We start from the raw sequence: 15,592 nt of genomic DNA, 5'->3' as shown, positions 1-15,592 counted from the left end.
ATGTGTCCTGACATCAGCAATTTGGATTTAAACTATCTCTGATGAGAACGACAGCCTGAGTCAGCCTGCCAGCACATAAATAGGAGCAGCTCTAGACTCAGAGACAATGCATCAACAAGACTGGGGGTGAAGCAATACTTCTTATGATCCAAGTTACTGAACAAGCCGACAAGGCGCTTTTGTGTAAGTGGGCCAGTCCACAAGTGTACTAATTATGTTATTTTAGGGTTATTTTTAATTGAGAATATTATATAATGTTAAAATAACTCTACAGGTATATTTTGGTTCTGTATTTTGCAAGCCCACCACAAGACTACTCTTCCAGTTCATCAGTTTTTTGGATTGTATTTCATAATTTTTCTTCCTCTGATCTGGAATACTAAAATTCCTAACAGAAAGTAGCATTAACTCTAGAAGCTGGATAATCTCTGCCACGAATAAGCAACCTACCAGTTGCATATGTTACCTAAAACTGTTTTTAGGTGTGAAATTTCAATATGTTTTTGTAACAATGACTACTTCCTGATGGAAGGAAGGAAACTAAACTGGATCATGATGGAACATCAAATGCCAGAGGGCACTCCAGTAAGAGCATCAAAACCAACCCAGATGATTGATATGATTCAATTCATCTCAAGTAAACATTGTTTTAGAATTAGAGTCTAAAACATGGATTTTAAAAAAAAGGATTCACAAGTATGATTTGATCTCTAAAATGGATTAAAAATTTTTTGGTACTAACAAGCATTTTGGTTTCGTTTTCTGTTTTAGTAGAGACAATTCAGCAAGTTACTCTGACAGACGACCCTGTGCATGCACAATTCCTGCAGAGGATGGCATGGCAGCTTAGGGGAGAGGCACGGCCAGGAGTGGACAACCCTGGCCTGCAAGACTCCAGGTAGACTGCTGTGCTTAAGGCTAGTACTATGTGCACCTGTTCTGTCTAAGAATGTATATGGTTTATATTGAGTAAGTCTAAAATCACTAGACTGGAAACTGTCAGATATTAATAGATCAAAAGAGGGAAACTTTTAGGAAGGTGCCTCTATTTAGAGGATGGATGTTGTTTACCTAACAATGCACAAAACCAAATACTTTGTGACATTTAGTTTACTGATATACAAGCAAACCGACAAGCTGAAAAATGCTGGTGGAGGATCCACAATTCCACACTCATGTCAAAATTGCTTAGTCAGCCTTAAGAGACATAAATTTCTCCATAAGTAACTAACCAACAAGTAGACATAAATTAACGCTTGTAATTGTGCACTGATACTTTACAATCTTGGTTTCCTTTTTTTATTTTATTATTGTATTATTAGGCATTGCAGCAGTGGTTAAAAGATCCTGTAACAGAGCTGGGGCCTCCCATATCAGGGACCATACAAAATCAGAATAAAGACACAGCCCATAATATAAATAGCTAAAAATGTATTTAGTTGATCTTCACTTCTTGAAGTTTTCATATTTTGTTAAATTTACTGTTCAAACCTTTATAACCCTGATCCATAATCTTTATTTAATTTTATGCAATTCACTTTTTATTTAGCTGGGATTCATGTATACTATTCCAAAAACATCTAAAAATTAGTCTTGATTATACAAGACAAATGTTTAACTGCTGCTTGACTGCTTTGTCAAGTCAACTTTGTATGCACAGTATTTTGTGGACAGAAGCAATTTTACACCACTCAGGATCTAAACCAGCTTAAAGCAAGCCAGCTCCAGTGATATTTATACTGAGCCTTTGCTACAAATTCTGGGGAAGGAAGAAAGAAAAAAAAAAAAAAAAAAAGGCACCCATCTACAGAAAGTTTCTGTTGATTCTGGATTATCAGATGAACTTTATCAATGCTTTCTTTTCCTGACACTCAGACGATCCTGAACTACAGGTATAGCAATGTCTGCAAAGCACTGGGACAAATCTTGTAAAAAATGAACTACACACCTAGTGTTTCAATGATTTGTCATCTTTCCCCTGATCACTTACAAGAGGATAGTCAATATCCATTTCCTTCCATCTGACCTCAAGTTTTAGATAAATTTTCCTTTTCTTATCATTACAGTAAAGAGAGAGACGAGTCATAGTTGCAGCAATCCTAACCTCGTTTGTTATATAAAATTTCCAGTCTTGTTCAATGTAAGTAAGCCTTCCCTTCATATTTGTATCATTTTAAACTACCTACCTTCTGCATTAAGATGCATGGTTTCCAGAGGTCCAATAAATGCATATCGCATTCCCAATCCATCAGACATCACAAGGTCTAGATCAGTAGGAGATATTACTCCTTCCTAAGGAAAAGTAGAACAGATTCGTGAATGTTTGGTTTTAATGCAAAATTGCGTGCTTTTTGTATATAATTAAAAAATTAAAATAGTAATAAAAACTCAGGCTAGAAATAGCAGTTAGCTTGCAAACAGAAACACAACCGTTTGCCAGAAGTGTCCACCTATTATGCAAGCTTTCCTATGGTTCATTATAAACACTCATTCACATCTCTAAGATTGCTGTACTTCATAATCCAAATACACTTTAATATATTTTGACAGTATCTTATTTTTAAATTTAGAAATTAATACACTTTTTCATACAATATGTACTATTTGTACACACTAGTTTGCCTGAGAGTTGTTACTTACAATAATTCATGTACTAAAACTAAACTGAGCTGTTCATGTTAACCAATACGCTTTTTCCTCAGCAACTAAGTATCAGAGAACATAAAGCAAATGCAACACTCTTAATAGCACATGACCAAAATACTTTATATCAAAGCCAAGTACTATACCAGCCCTTTTAAATACAGGAGTTTTGGCTAAATCTTACACCTCCCTTGTTCTCCTAGTGCTGGATTTTTGGGCAGAGTCACAACTGGCAGAATGAGGGTGCAGGCCACATGCAAAAAAGGCTGAGACCAAACACACAGGCAATGCAGCTGCCACTCCCTTCCACAAAACTCACTGAACATTCAACCTACTCGGTCTTAACCTGCCCAGGTTCTTCCTGAGTTCACTGCCAGCCTCCCGTCTCAGAGCTGGCAGGATACAAACCATGGAAAATGAAGCATTTCTCCTGTTAAAAGTTGAGCACTGCTCTTCCACCCACATGGTATAATTTACAAGAAAGCCAACGCCCCCATCAGGTTAGGACAAGCACACGAAAGCTTGTAAAAAAATATGAGTTACAGTTCATTACCTTAACAGATTTACTTCAAAAGAATAATATTTATTGTATGAGGTTGCTTTCCACCTACCAGAAAGGTATGAATTAACTAAGACCTGTTCTAACCACTTCCATCAGATAAAGCATGGTTTCAAGAAGTTGTCCTCTTTATTCCCAGAGACATAAAAACATTTCCTTCTGGTTAAAAAGGTGGAAGAGATGATGAACTGCTTCTAATTTGTCTTCTCACCCTACCCTGAGGTCCTCTCCCCACTCGGTGCCTCTTTCTCCACAATCCCCTTTCAGCTGCAGAATACAAGTATGTATAACTACTCTGCTTGGCCAAAGACACATCTTTTTCCATTAAATTCCCCTCTCGCAGGGCCCTGCCTGAATGCCTCTTCATATCACACAGTGATCAGCTAGAGTTACGGGCATGCAGGACAGCTCTCCTGACCTGTTGTGGATACTGACATCTGAGCCAGACATCTAGACTCTCTTTATAATCACTAGGGAGAAAAAGGAAATCAGCATCCTAAAGCAGGCATCTAGAATAGGTAAGAGGAGTTGTGTCCTGAAAGGGCCTAATTTTCCTCACCGACTGAAAGATGAGTAAGGAGCTTGGATGTTGATGTCTACATTGTAGAAATCCCATCTTAAGTGAGCTGAATCCCATCCACAGGGTCTTCCTGTGTTCATCAACTACATCATCTATTGTTACTTTAAAAGGAAGTTATAAGCCAAGGACCAACATAAATTCTACAGCTGGCCACAGACACCCAAGTTTCATCATCTCAGGCTTAAATAGAGCCTTTTGTAAGGCTCAACCTCAAGTCTCAATCTGTTAGTAGGCATTGCTCCTATCAGAAATAAGCCTGGATGAATCCCTGTTGCAGATGGCTTCTGAACTCTTTCTTATCTTGAAAAGGAAACAATAACATAATTATTAAGATCTACCCACCATATATGGAACACACAGTTCTGGTAACAGTTTAATTAGACATAAAATGGCAAGGATATGAAAACATTGTTTTCTTCAACTTAAAGGTAAGGTATAGGCATGGTAAAGACAGGAAGGTCTGCATAAAGCCAGGACTAAATGAAAACCTCAGACAGTGTTCAGATTACAGAACCAGCATCAGTGTAACTAACACAGGCACCATACGTTCTGTGAAGGCTTTTTCCCCTGACATGGCAACGCAGCTTCTCTGAACAACATCAGCAAAGTCAACAAAAGCGCTCTTCTGTTGGGAGTGCTTCATCCAAACAATGAGTTGTGCTGGTAAAGCTGTGCTTGATGAGTGGTTTGTTTTTTGTGGGTTTTTTTTGTTGGTTCCCCCCCCCCCCAGTTGACATGGATTTGTGGACAAAAGATTAACCACAAATTCCAGACAAGCATTTGAACCACAGCAGCAAGTTAAAAACTGTAAACATAATGTTAAGGAGTTAACAGGCTCTTAAAACAATTCAGAATGATTGCAAACTAATTTTCAAATTAAAAACTGATTTACTTATTTTGATACTATAGTGTTCACAGCTTCGGTACTGACATTTGAAGACCAGGCGCCCTCAGAACCATGAGATGAATGCTTTGCTCTTGGCCTCTTGACTATAGCTGTAATTTATGGTTACAGCTGCTAAAAGGCAAAAATTGCTGCTATCAGAAGGAAAACATGACAGATCCCTCCAGTTGAGAGATATATTATTCTATACACGTGAGCTCAGTTTCTCCTTGTCACACAAACCCTCTTAAAGAAAAGCCTTTTACTTTTTCTCTTCAGAAATAAGAACACACAAATGAGAAACAAGTTAAGACCATCCTCCCCTAGGGAATAACTCTACTCCCACTTATGTTAAGGGAGATCATAAGCTGGTGGAATGATTCAGCAGGGTGGGTGCAAGGTCAGCAAGGTGTCTTCCACAAGGATCAGTGTTTATGCTAAGAAGTAAACGAGAAAGAGTTCCAACCCAGTTTCGTTAAGTCTAGGTGTGAAACAATCTTCCCAAGGGTATCTTTCATCCTCTTCATCCTGGGGAACCCTTCTTGTAAGCCTTCCCTTTGAGCACTTGTCAGAGGGAAGAGGAAATGTGTTAAGAGTTCACCAGAAGCTTTCACAGCTACAGAATTAAGATGTTAATTTTAAATAAATTCCACCAAAATCCTCAGTGACCCCAATGGCCAGTCAGACTTCAAGATCTAGACTAGTTCCACACTTCTTATGACACCATTTATATACCACAATCTCATCTTCCTGGAGATTTTAATCTCCTGTGATGCCACAGTATAGTCCTAATGCTCCTTTGGTATTTTATTAGTGCTTCTCACCATGCAGGGAGCCTTTTCTCCTTTCCAAAGACTTGTGGCGGTTCTGCAGTCTTCACCTTTAGGCCCTGACCCAACCTGCTTGGTTTTAATCAACAGTCTTTCCATCTGAGAGTCACACCCACATCACAACTTCTGCCATTGACTCTGTTTGTAATCGTATTAAATGTGACATGGCCAAAAAAACCCCAGTCTTACTATTTCTGATACTAGCAATTCATCATTTTCTCCTACTCACTCCAGTCTGTCTATAGAGTTATCTTGGACTCCACTCCCTCCCAGACCACACATTTTCTTGTCTCCAAACTTGCCATTTCATCCTCTGTATCTCCCAAATGCAGGATTTTTTTTTTTTCCTAATTGCCGCTAATATATGCATTCTCTCTCAGCAGCACTTGTCACACCCTTCCCTTCACTATCACTTTAATCAAGTCACTTCAATCCACGCCCTGATAAGATCTTTTTCCAGTCCTGTCATTTTGAGCACATGACTTTTCTCCTAGATCCCTCTACCAGCTCCATCTCTTTCCATTTCATCATGTTTGAAAAACTTGTTGTCCTTACACACTTCACACCTCCTTACTTTGCTGACCTTTATCTTCCTTCTTCCATGTCACCCTCACTCACCTCACCCTGCAAGACACACTTAGTATCAACACTATTTTTCTCCCTGTGCCTTTAAACTTCCTTTTATGATATCCCCCTTTTATGGGGCGCTGTAACTAGCTGTTTAACCCTCTACCTTATCTTTGATCTTTTGGAAAGGTCCTCTGTATAACACTATAATACAATTATTAATAATGAGGAATTTGGAATTTAAAAAGTCTTGCCAGCATTTAAGGACTGCCAAGATAGTCACCTGAGAAGGGAGAGGTACATAAATTAGAGACTGAAGCCAATGCACCTGATTGCTGTGAAAATGAACTAAAATAGACACACAGCCAAACCATGACTGTTTATTTTCCAAAAGATTAACAAAAATGGCAGGGCTGCCCATTCTTCTTGTCTTCTACAACGAGTATAACCTAAAAGAAAACCCACTTTTAAAGAAAAAAATACATTAAGACAGTATCAAAAGCTTATACAGAGGAAAATACAGACTCTAAAGACACTTATCATACAATTCATCAAGCAAAATAGGTTTAGCAGGTTCTTAAAAGCAGCTGAAACTCCTAAATTAGATCAGGGCTGAAAAACTGCCACATTCTCCTCACTATCTCTGCTGTTGTACTTCATGACCTCTTTGCAAATTCCAGGTGATGTTTCAAAAAATACTTCGCCAAGGTAAGTTTCCACTCAGTAATCCACAGTAAAAAGGACAGTCCCAGATGTTCAGAGTAAGGTTTGACACTTCTGATCTAAAGCATTGGTGAAATTGTTTGGTTATTTTCTGGATGAAGTTAACCAAAACTTTACCTTCAGAACAAGACAAAGTTAAGCTATTTAACTAACACTCTTTTGCAACATAATCCCAAGATATTATAGAATGTATTAGTACTGGTAAAAGTACAAAAGTAATAGTGTCGGCAGTGCATAGGGTGTTTCCCAGGCAAATAAAGGCAATAAGTCTCTGCTCCAAGGAGTTACAAACAAAATCAGATATACAAGTGACCACTGTCAATGGAGGCATGAAAAAGTAAATAAATGGTAACACAGAAAAATAGAGAAAGCTGTTTGAGACATTTTTCCTATTACTGGCTATAGATTATTCTAACGGTTCCAAACTTGTAGTACCAAAATTTAGGGTTGAGAAGAGAGGAATAAGGACCTTCCACCTCAACATCTCACAGTACATCTTTTACTCTCACGATAATCAGCTTTGCAACACTTCTATCAGAGACCAAAGAACATCAATTTCACACATGTTGTGTAATCCTACTGAAAGTTCTCAGATACATGACCTTAAAGAGACTGACTGAAGTGTTCCCAGTATCTGCATTTTCATGGAATAAGCATGGAGCATGGGGAGACAGAGATAATCGATGCAAAGAGATCCTGCCACAAACACCTCCATTGCCCAAATGCTCGTGATTTGCAAGTCAAAATAATGTTCAAAAAGACATCCTGTCACACAAAAGACTAACTCAGATCCAAAATGAAACATCTCATTGTAGCACTATTGCCTCAAAGGGGAGCTCTTGCTTGAACTCCATAAAAGAATCTATGGTCTTTGCTTCTAAGTTCTTGTAAAGACATGCTTCTGCATCCTTAAATCCATGTTCCTGATTATCCACATGGTCAAAGTTCTCAGCATGCAACTGTACGTGTCCAAATGAGTTTTCATTCTCCTGCTTTCCTACAAATTCAGATGTCAACCTTCAAGCCTCCTAATTTTTCACCACCCTGACTCCATACTTACCACTCCCACATTTGGCCCAGTCCTGCATTCACAGCACTCATTTCGTGCCCAGTTTCAAGATCTCAGCCTCCCTGTGTATGCTCCTGGGGACCCCAGTACCTCTGGCAAAGACAAACTGTATCCAGATATCCAGGTTTCTCGTTGCTGCTTTCATCACTTTGACCTGAATTACACTTCTCTCTTTGCTCCAGTATCTATGCCCATATGCAATTTGAGCACCATGTGGAGTCTCAGCCTGAACTCAATCTGCTGGCAGGGCCTTACCTCAGATTTCTGTCTGTGTTATAGCCTCTCCTACTCTTGGACCCACATGGCAGAAGTTGGTGAGCCCCACACATCATCCAGCAAGCAGCTATATTTACCACATTGCTTTCTGTACAGCCCCATGACCATGTTCATGCTCAGTATCAGAGCCCTTCTCCTATCGTATAATCCCTGTCCCATGCCTCACACATCCCAACACAGCCCTACTACAGAAGAGAGGGACTAGCAGGTCATCAGTTGCCAAGGTACATTTGGGAACTAAAACGCATCCTGCAAGCTGCTCAGTCCCTTTGTGATAAAATTTTCCAGATAAATGTTGTTAGTGCAGCTATACCTGCATGACTGTCCTACCACCAATGCCTTTTTTAACACTACACAAATGCTTCTACTGGAGAAGCTTCCACTAGTTTCTTGAATGAAATGAGTTCAACTGACAAAAAAAACCCCCAACACCGAAATAAGACAGAAACCCAACTGCTTTGGTCCATGCAAGAGTGTCTGAATTTGGACTTTGATAAAAGTATATGTGCACATGGGTGCATGTGTAAGATCACTCCCCTGCCATTACTATAAATATTTTGGGGGGGAGGATGCAGACGAGAACTTTCAAGTTCACATCTCAAAGTCCTCAAAACATATAGTTGTTTACATAAAGGGGCTGATTTAAGAGCTTTTCAAGTGGCTTCAAAACACTTTGAGACTGCTGCTGTGTTTCTCTCCTGGTTCACATATAGCATTTGCATCGGGAATATTTATGTCCTTGCTATGTGGCAAAGAACTGATACACTGCAGTGCAAATACAACAGTCCTCCAGTAACACAGATTTTTCTCAAGCACTCGCCATGTTAAAGAAAACTTATAATAGAAATAGGAACACTGATCAGTTTATGATATGTAATTGTAGACATCCAAAGATACTTGTTCAGATCTTTACAACCACTAATAAAACAACTAAGCTTGAAATTACGTTTTATGGTTCCATCTCATTCTTCTTTTACAATAGTCAAAAGCAATATACAATTATTAGCATCAAAATACCACAGTATTCATAAGTAATTTCATAAGAATGTCTGTGTTCTGCATCCAAGCTGACTCGGATTGCCTCATCCAACAAACATAATTTACATATCTAACCACAAAAGGATTAATAGCATGGTCATTTTGGACAAGAACACTTTATTAATATGTCCTCTCCTGCTAATATTCATCATTTATCTTCCACCTCCAGTGCTTTTTAAAGTAATGAAAACTTTTGTTACCAGAAGGAATCAATGTGAGTAAAACTTGATTTTTAGGAGCCTCTCAAAGACTGTGAGGTGGGGAAGCAGACATTTTCAGTATTTTAACCCTCCAACAATAATGACTGAAAAGTGACTTAAAAATCAGAAGCAAGAACTATTTTTCCACACTTTGAAAGTGGAAAACACCAAGAGAACATGACTTGCAATAAAAATTAAGTTGGCAGCACAGCAGTAGGAACACAGAAACTGCCTTAGGCTTGCAGCTCTCGCCTATCTGCAGTGATATTCCTTCCATCAAAGGCAGTGTATAGCCTGAAGTCACACAGCTGAAACTATACACCTTTGATAACTGCTATTTGTCCAGGCTTTTGGAATGGACATACAGCCTTGAAGTTGTTACGGTCTAAATGTGTATTTGCCTGAAACGCAATAAAATTAGACAAAAACAGAACAACTTGGAAACTTCGATGATGCACAATGAAAGCAACTTTCATTGTCAGTTCTTCAAGCACGATTTTGTTACTCTTTACATGCCACCACCCCCACAAAAGCATCCATACAGGTTCATAGTGAAGGTTCACCTCAAATCAATACTTCTTTTCCAATAGTAGCCCATGAAGTGTTCTTATACTCTTTCCATAACCAAAGACCAAATACAGGGATGCTTTCAATATGTACTGCCTCAGCTCCCAGCAGTCCAGTCTTTGAGATTTCAATAGTTGGAGGTTGCTCCTGCACACTGTTCCTCTAACATGAATGTGTCTAAATGTTCCCTGAATGCATTCATATTTTTAGCATCCTAGGTTTCTATGGCAGCAGCTTCCACAATTCAGTTTATGCCTCTCAGAGACATGAAAGAATCCTAGTAGATTTTTGAGGCATTACTTCCCTGGATACCTGTGTTGACCAAGGGTATTATATCAATATACGTACACATCACCAAGACTTACTGGTCCATGGTTTCCCAATGAGACTCTTCAAACTCTTTTAAAAAAGAGCTAAGGTCTAAGTGCTAACTTCCAATTCTGCAGTATTATGCTAGTTGGTGTGTAAAAAGGTTCTTAAATCAGTATTTCATCAACTTCACATTTGAGTTTTGGGATTCTCAGATAAGTCCCATTTCTCCTTCACAGTCTGCCATTATTCATGTACTCTTTCCTCCTCCAAAAAAAAAATCTTATTCTTAGCATGATTTGTTCTACTTCTACATCAGATCCCTTCCTTTCAAGAAAAGGTTAGTGTGGGAGCCTCCTTAACAGTGAACATTGCAGTTCAGCTAGCTTTTTCACCATGAACTTACTTTCCTTGTTCACATTTTTTAGTTGTCGTTTTTACAATTTTATTCTCAAAAATCTTTTTTCACCACTGTTATTACAGTTTCAAAACTAATTTAGAGGTTACTATCCTTTCTATCTTGTGTCTTTCAACATGACTACAGCTTTCTGATGGGGTCTTTCTTACCATATACTTAAGACTTTGTGTTAACTTTTTAATAAAGGAAACCTTTTTCTTAATTTACAGAAACATCTCCAGCAGAAGATCAGTTCATTCCTAGCAACATTGTTTTACTTCTTATTATTCTTCACCAATTCCTTTATATTGTTGTATTGTGTTGCTAGTGGAAGCTAACTACAGGTAAGCAAAATCCGTTCAGCAACTATGTTTAGATACTGCTTTGGAAAAAGAGTTGCTTTGTTTATGATACATTAATATTACCTTGGTTTTAACATCTTTACCTATATTTGTGTGCATGGTTGTTTTAAACAGCTTGAAAAATCAAACCACTATGACAAAAAAGTAAGCCCTACTCAAGCCCAACTGAATCTCTTCTCAACAGAATAGCAATAGACTTATAATTCAGCTCTTCCTGATGAAAGATCAGACTTTGCAGCACAGAACAGGTAACTGTGGGAAAAGCTGAAGGGGCACAAACAAATGATTCTCAGCTAGAAATCTGAATGGGCAGGAGGAGGAGAAATCTATCTTTACCTACAAGTATCAAGTAACTGTTGAACCTATGAGTGCAATTCCCGAAAGACCAAATAGAAAACCATTTAAAATATTATTTTCGTAACCACTGTACAGTGGGCCAGGAACACTGTGAAAATAACAGGAAATGATGAGACAACACGGAAGAAAGAAGAGTCGGTATTTTGAATTCTGTGCTTTTAAGACTGTTCTTTTGATTGTCCTGAAAATGACAGTATTCTGAAAAGAAAGCAGGATAAAGGACAGTTGTTATGATCACTTTGGTTTTGTCAGTCTTTGTATATTTAGATTTCCTACAAATTTGTCATCTTTGTTATAAATAACTGACATCACTTCCTACTGGTTTTAATTTACATGTTAATATATATTTCATGTTCATAAGGGACAGTTTAACAATCTTGCTTGTCACATCTACAAAACTGGCAGCACATGTGTGTAGAAATTAGAAAAAAAAATATACATACACCCACAAGTCTCCAGGCTTCACTTATCACTGCATACTGGAGCCGATTCAGAACAAACCCCTCAGTTTCTCTGTTTAGTTTGACAGGAGATTGACCAATCTTCTTCATCAGAGCATATGTGCTCTCTATAGTAGAAGGATCTGTTTCTGGATGAGGAACGATTTCAACCAATGGCACAAAGTAAGGTGGATTTACCTTGAGAAGAAACACAAAAGAAGAACGTCAACTATCAACAGATTAACAGAACAAGTTAATGTAAAGTATCTTTATAGCTTGCTACTAGCGTGGATATTTTCCAGTGAACACAGTAAGCCTGATCTTCAGACCCTGAAAGACTTCACTAATCCCATAAAAGCTGGTGTATTAATTCAAATAAAAGAAATAATTAATATTGCATTAAATCTAACTCTGTTTAACCCCTGTGAAGTTCATGGAGCTAAAGATGACAGCACTCAAACAGTACTAGAAGACTTTATAGTCTTCTATAGTCTTCAGGCTGTTGTTCTAAGACATATGGTCACCACCTGTCTTTCCAAATGAAGCAAGGCACTTCCTTCTAGATATTCATGAACTTTATAACAAAATTATTGCTAAACACCACCTGTAAGATGCAACACCTAATAGATAAGCTGCTACTGGCCCAAGCCTGTAAATATATGCTAAACACAAAAAACATACTTTGAAAAAGTTGTAGAACAGGTTACCTTCAAACACAGTACCTACTTTAAAAAAAAAAATTTCTCTCCCCCCGACTCTTCCAAAATGTAATTTCTCATCAAGTCAAGACCTTTGTGCAATGTATTTTTGAAGTAATAAACAAAAAATTCTGAAGAACATCCTAGAAACAGCTAAAAGTTCTTCAGGTCATAGTGCTACAGGCAGTAACACTGCCTGCATGGTCTTTCCAAAAGCAGTAGCCCTTCAGTCATATTCTTAAGGTATTAGAATCAGCTCTCGGTCTAGTTTCCAGGCAATAGAAGGAGCTAACATATCATAAATTACTACCACATATAACACTGGCATTTAAAGCATGTTAATTAAGTACTAACTCTTTCACCATGCTCCCTTATAGCAAACTGCTCTTAACAGCCTCATGTAAATGCAAGTACAGGATTTAGTCACAGTAATTGCAGTCTTTCCTCTGTCTATTCTTTCTTTTCAGTACTTACATGGTTCCCTTTACTGTAGGGTCTGACCAATGCATAACCTGATGTAGGTTACATCTGCTCTAACTACTGATGTAACACACTTCATTCCCCTTTAAAGTGCCTTGTGTTCCAACATAACCTTTCTCACATCAGTCTCTTTGGCAGTGCCACCACCAACACTGCACCATCATAGGTGTGGTGCCAGGCAATTTAGCAAGACCCAAAACACTGCAAGCACCAAGAAGTTCTCTGAAAGCTTTTCTAACCCTTAAGAATATCACAGGTTCCAATCAGGAAGACAAGTTAATTGTTGAGAGAGACAGAGGCTATTATAAATTTATTCCAAGATTAGTGTTGACAGTCATCTTATTGAAATATTCTATTTCATGAACCTGGCACGGGGAGTATATGGGTGTGTTCATGATCATACTGAGGAGACTTAGGAAGACAATTTTTTAGGAGTGAGATAATAGATGTTGGTAAAAATTAAAAAGTGGTAAAACATGGATGAAATCGAGAGTGGGGGAAGGTTTCTAAAAATGAGAAGGGGGATGCAAAGCCCTTCTTCGAAAGAGCTTACCTTACTCAGCCTAACAAAATGAAAGCTAAGAAAGGATATGACAAAGTAAACACAGAGAAAGAATTAACTACATGAAAGTTGCCAACAAACATCAAATTAATTTTAATGGACTTGTAATTTTTGTTCCAATCTTATTAACAAACAACTTCCAGCAGGACTAGTGGAGTTAAAAAAGAAATCTAACAGAGTTTAATACATTTTTAAGGTGATTTGATTACATGACTTCCTGTACAGAAAGGAACTTCACTCAATGGCAGTCTCCTCTAGCTCTGTATTTCTAGCTGTGTGACCTAGCAGACATATACAGTACATGAGAAATGAACTGCTCTGCAGAAGAGCTCTACCGATACACTACCTGAAACTGCCTGCAGAGAACAGCTGTACCTACAAGTATGGCATGCACTTCTAACACACAGCTGTGCTATGGGATTTCATTTATTTTTTTCTAATTACTGAACCTATCACTATGTTAAGCAAAAAAAATGAGCTCCTTCTGCCCTTTGGGCATTTTATTTCATTTCTCCTCAACATGCTCACCTGTGCCAGAGGCTTTACAACTTTAGCTTTTACTTTTTCTGGTATATCAAATTCCACACTTCTTGTTTTCACAGTGTCTTCCAGAGCTGCTTGCCTCCTGCAGCCACCATTCCCCATATCCTACTGTTGCATTCAAGATGTTAATAAGGCCATGGTTAAAACAAAAACCACTAAAAGCCAACAACTACTACAAAGCAATCATGTTTCCTGATATAACAGATGCAGAAAGGCCCCTGAAAGAGTACACTGGCTCACAGTTTCTCCAGTACACTCCCCTCCGAGTGAAGCTGAGATTACTAAGAAAATAGTCTCAGTGGGACTGCAAAGCCATTTCAGAACAACTAGACATTTTAAGGCACTCCAGAGTATTTGCTTTGGAAAATACATGTACCCTTAAAACAGCAACCTAGAAAATGTTTACGCAGGGACTAGCCACCTTTCCAGATCTGATAAAACCTGGTTTCAGAAGTGGCTCCTATAAAGACTGCAGCTTAGACTAAACAGGTCAACTGGTACAGACCAACTTGGGAAAACAGTTAAGAAAGAACAATGTAAAATCAAAGACTGACCAACAGTCAGAGAATAGGCAGAAGCCCAGGAACTGGTTAAAAAAAAAAAAAAAGAAATCACAGCTATAGTTACTTTATAGAGAAATCTAGAAGAGACATTATCTCTTTTCTCCCACTTCAGAAAGTTACAACCCTGGAAATATGAGATAAGGAACTACTGAATTTTAGACTGGAGGAAGGCTAAACCTAGGCACAGATACATACTTTGAAGTTTGACTTGTTTTTTTTTCATTAAAAGGGAATGAAAACTAATTATACAGAAAGAAATGAATCCTTTTGTTCCTTTTGATTCCCAGTCACCCCAAGGCACAATGCTGGTGGTGAAGGGGTGTCAGAAAGGGACTGACCAAATGCTTTGACACTGCAGCATTAGGCTACAGGTAGCTGTAGAGACATTACAGTAAAGTAGTGCTGTATTTTTGTGTTCACACTGCCACACTTGAGCATGCCCAGGGAACTGACATTTGCATTACACCCTGAGGGATGCCCTGCAGAAACAGCATGTAGTCACCAAAATTGCAGACAGCAGAGCAGTACCTTTCTCCAGATACTGCAAACCTTCATAACAACAGTCCTCTTAACAGATCTGTCAAATGCCAGACTAACATTAGTTACCAAGTTGTGGAAAACCAAAGCAGTAAGAAACACAGTGATCAAGACAAAATGCTCTTCCGTGCTGAGGAGAGATGTGATAAACTGCTGTCTGGCAGCCCCACACAGACCTCTACAGAGGTTCACAAGTGTCCTTCAGCATTTTGAGGTTCTGCTGCCACCTCTAGTCATGCCATTTCTGCATCACTGCCCTGTCCCAGCTGGTCACAAAACATGCAAGTTCAGCTCCAAGTACAATTTGTTCCATTTCATCCACCTGCTTTTCCTCTTCAGTTATACTGCTTCTGCATTAGAAGTCTGAAGAAACCAGAGTCAAAACCTTCCATCTTTCATCGACATTACC

General features: G+C 38.5%; 1 protein-coding gene across 3 annotated transcripts in view; it reads right to left on the bottom strand.

The window, feature by feature from the left end:
• CRYL1 (crystallin lambda 1) overlaps positions 1-15,592 on the bottom strand; it is a 64,437-nt gene that overhangs the window by 15,032 nt on the left and 33,813 nt on the right. For all 3 annotated transcript variants that reach the window (XM_074816054.1, XM_074816056.1, XM_074816055.1), the window contains 2 exons: positions 11,804-11,998; positions 2,187-2,292 (listed from right to left, as the gene is read on the bottom strand). In XM_074816054.1, the coding sequence (XP_074672155.1) occupies positions 2,187-2,292; positions 11,804-11,998 (301 nt within the window). The remainder of the gene's footprint in view (positions 1-2,186; positions 2,293-11,803; positions 11,999-15,592) is intronic.

The sequence above is a fragment of the Strix aluco genome, chromosome 2, assembly GCF_031877795.1.
Source record: "Strix aluco isolate bStrAlu1 chromosome 2, bStrAlu1.hap1, whole genome shotgun sequence".
In the NCBI taxonomy this organism is placed as follows: Eukaryota; Metazoa; Chordata; class Aves; order Strigiformes; family Strigidae; genus Strix; species Strix aluco.
Note: the sequence above shows the minus strand (reverse complement) of the source record. Positions and strands in the feature narration are given on the sequence as shown.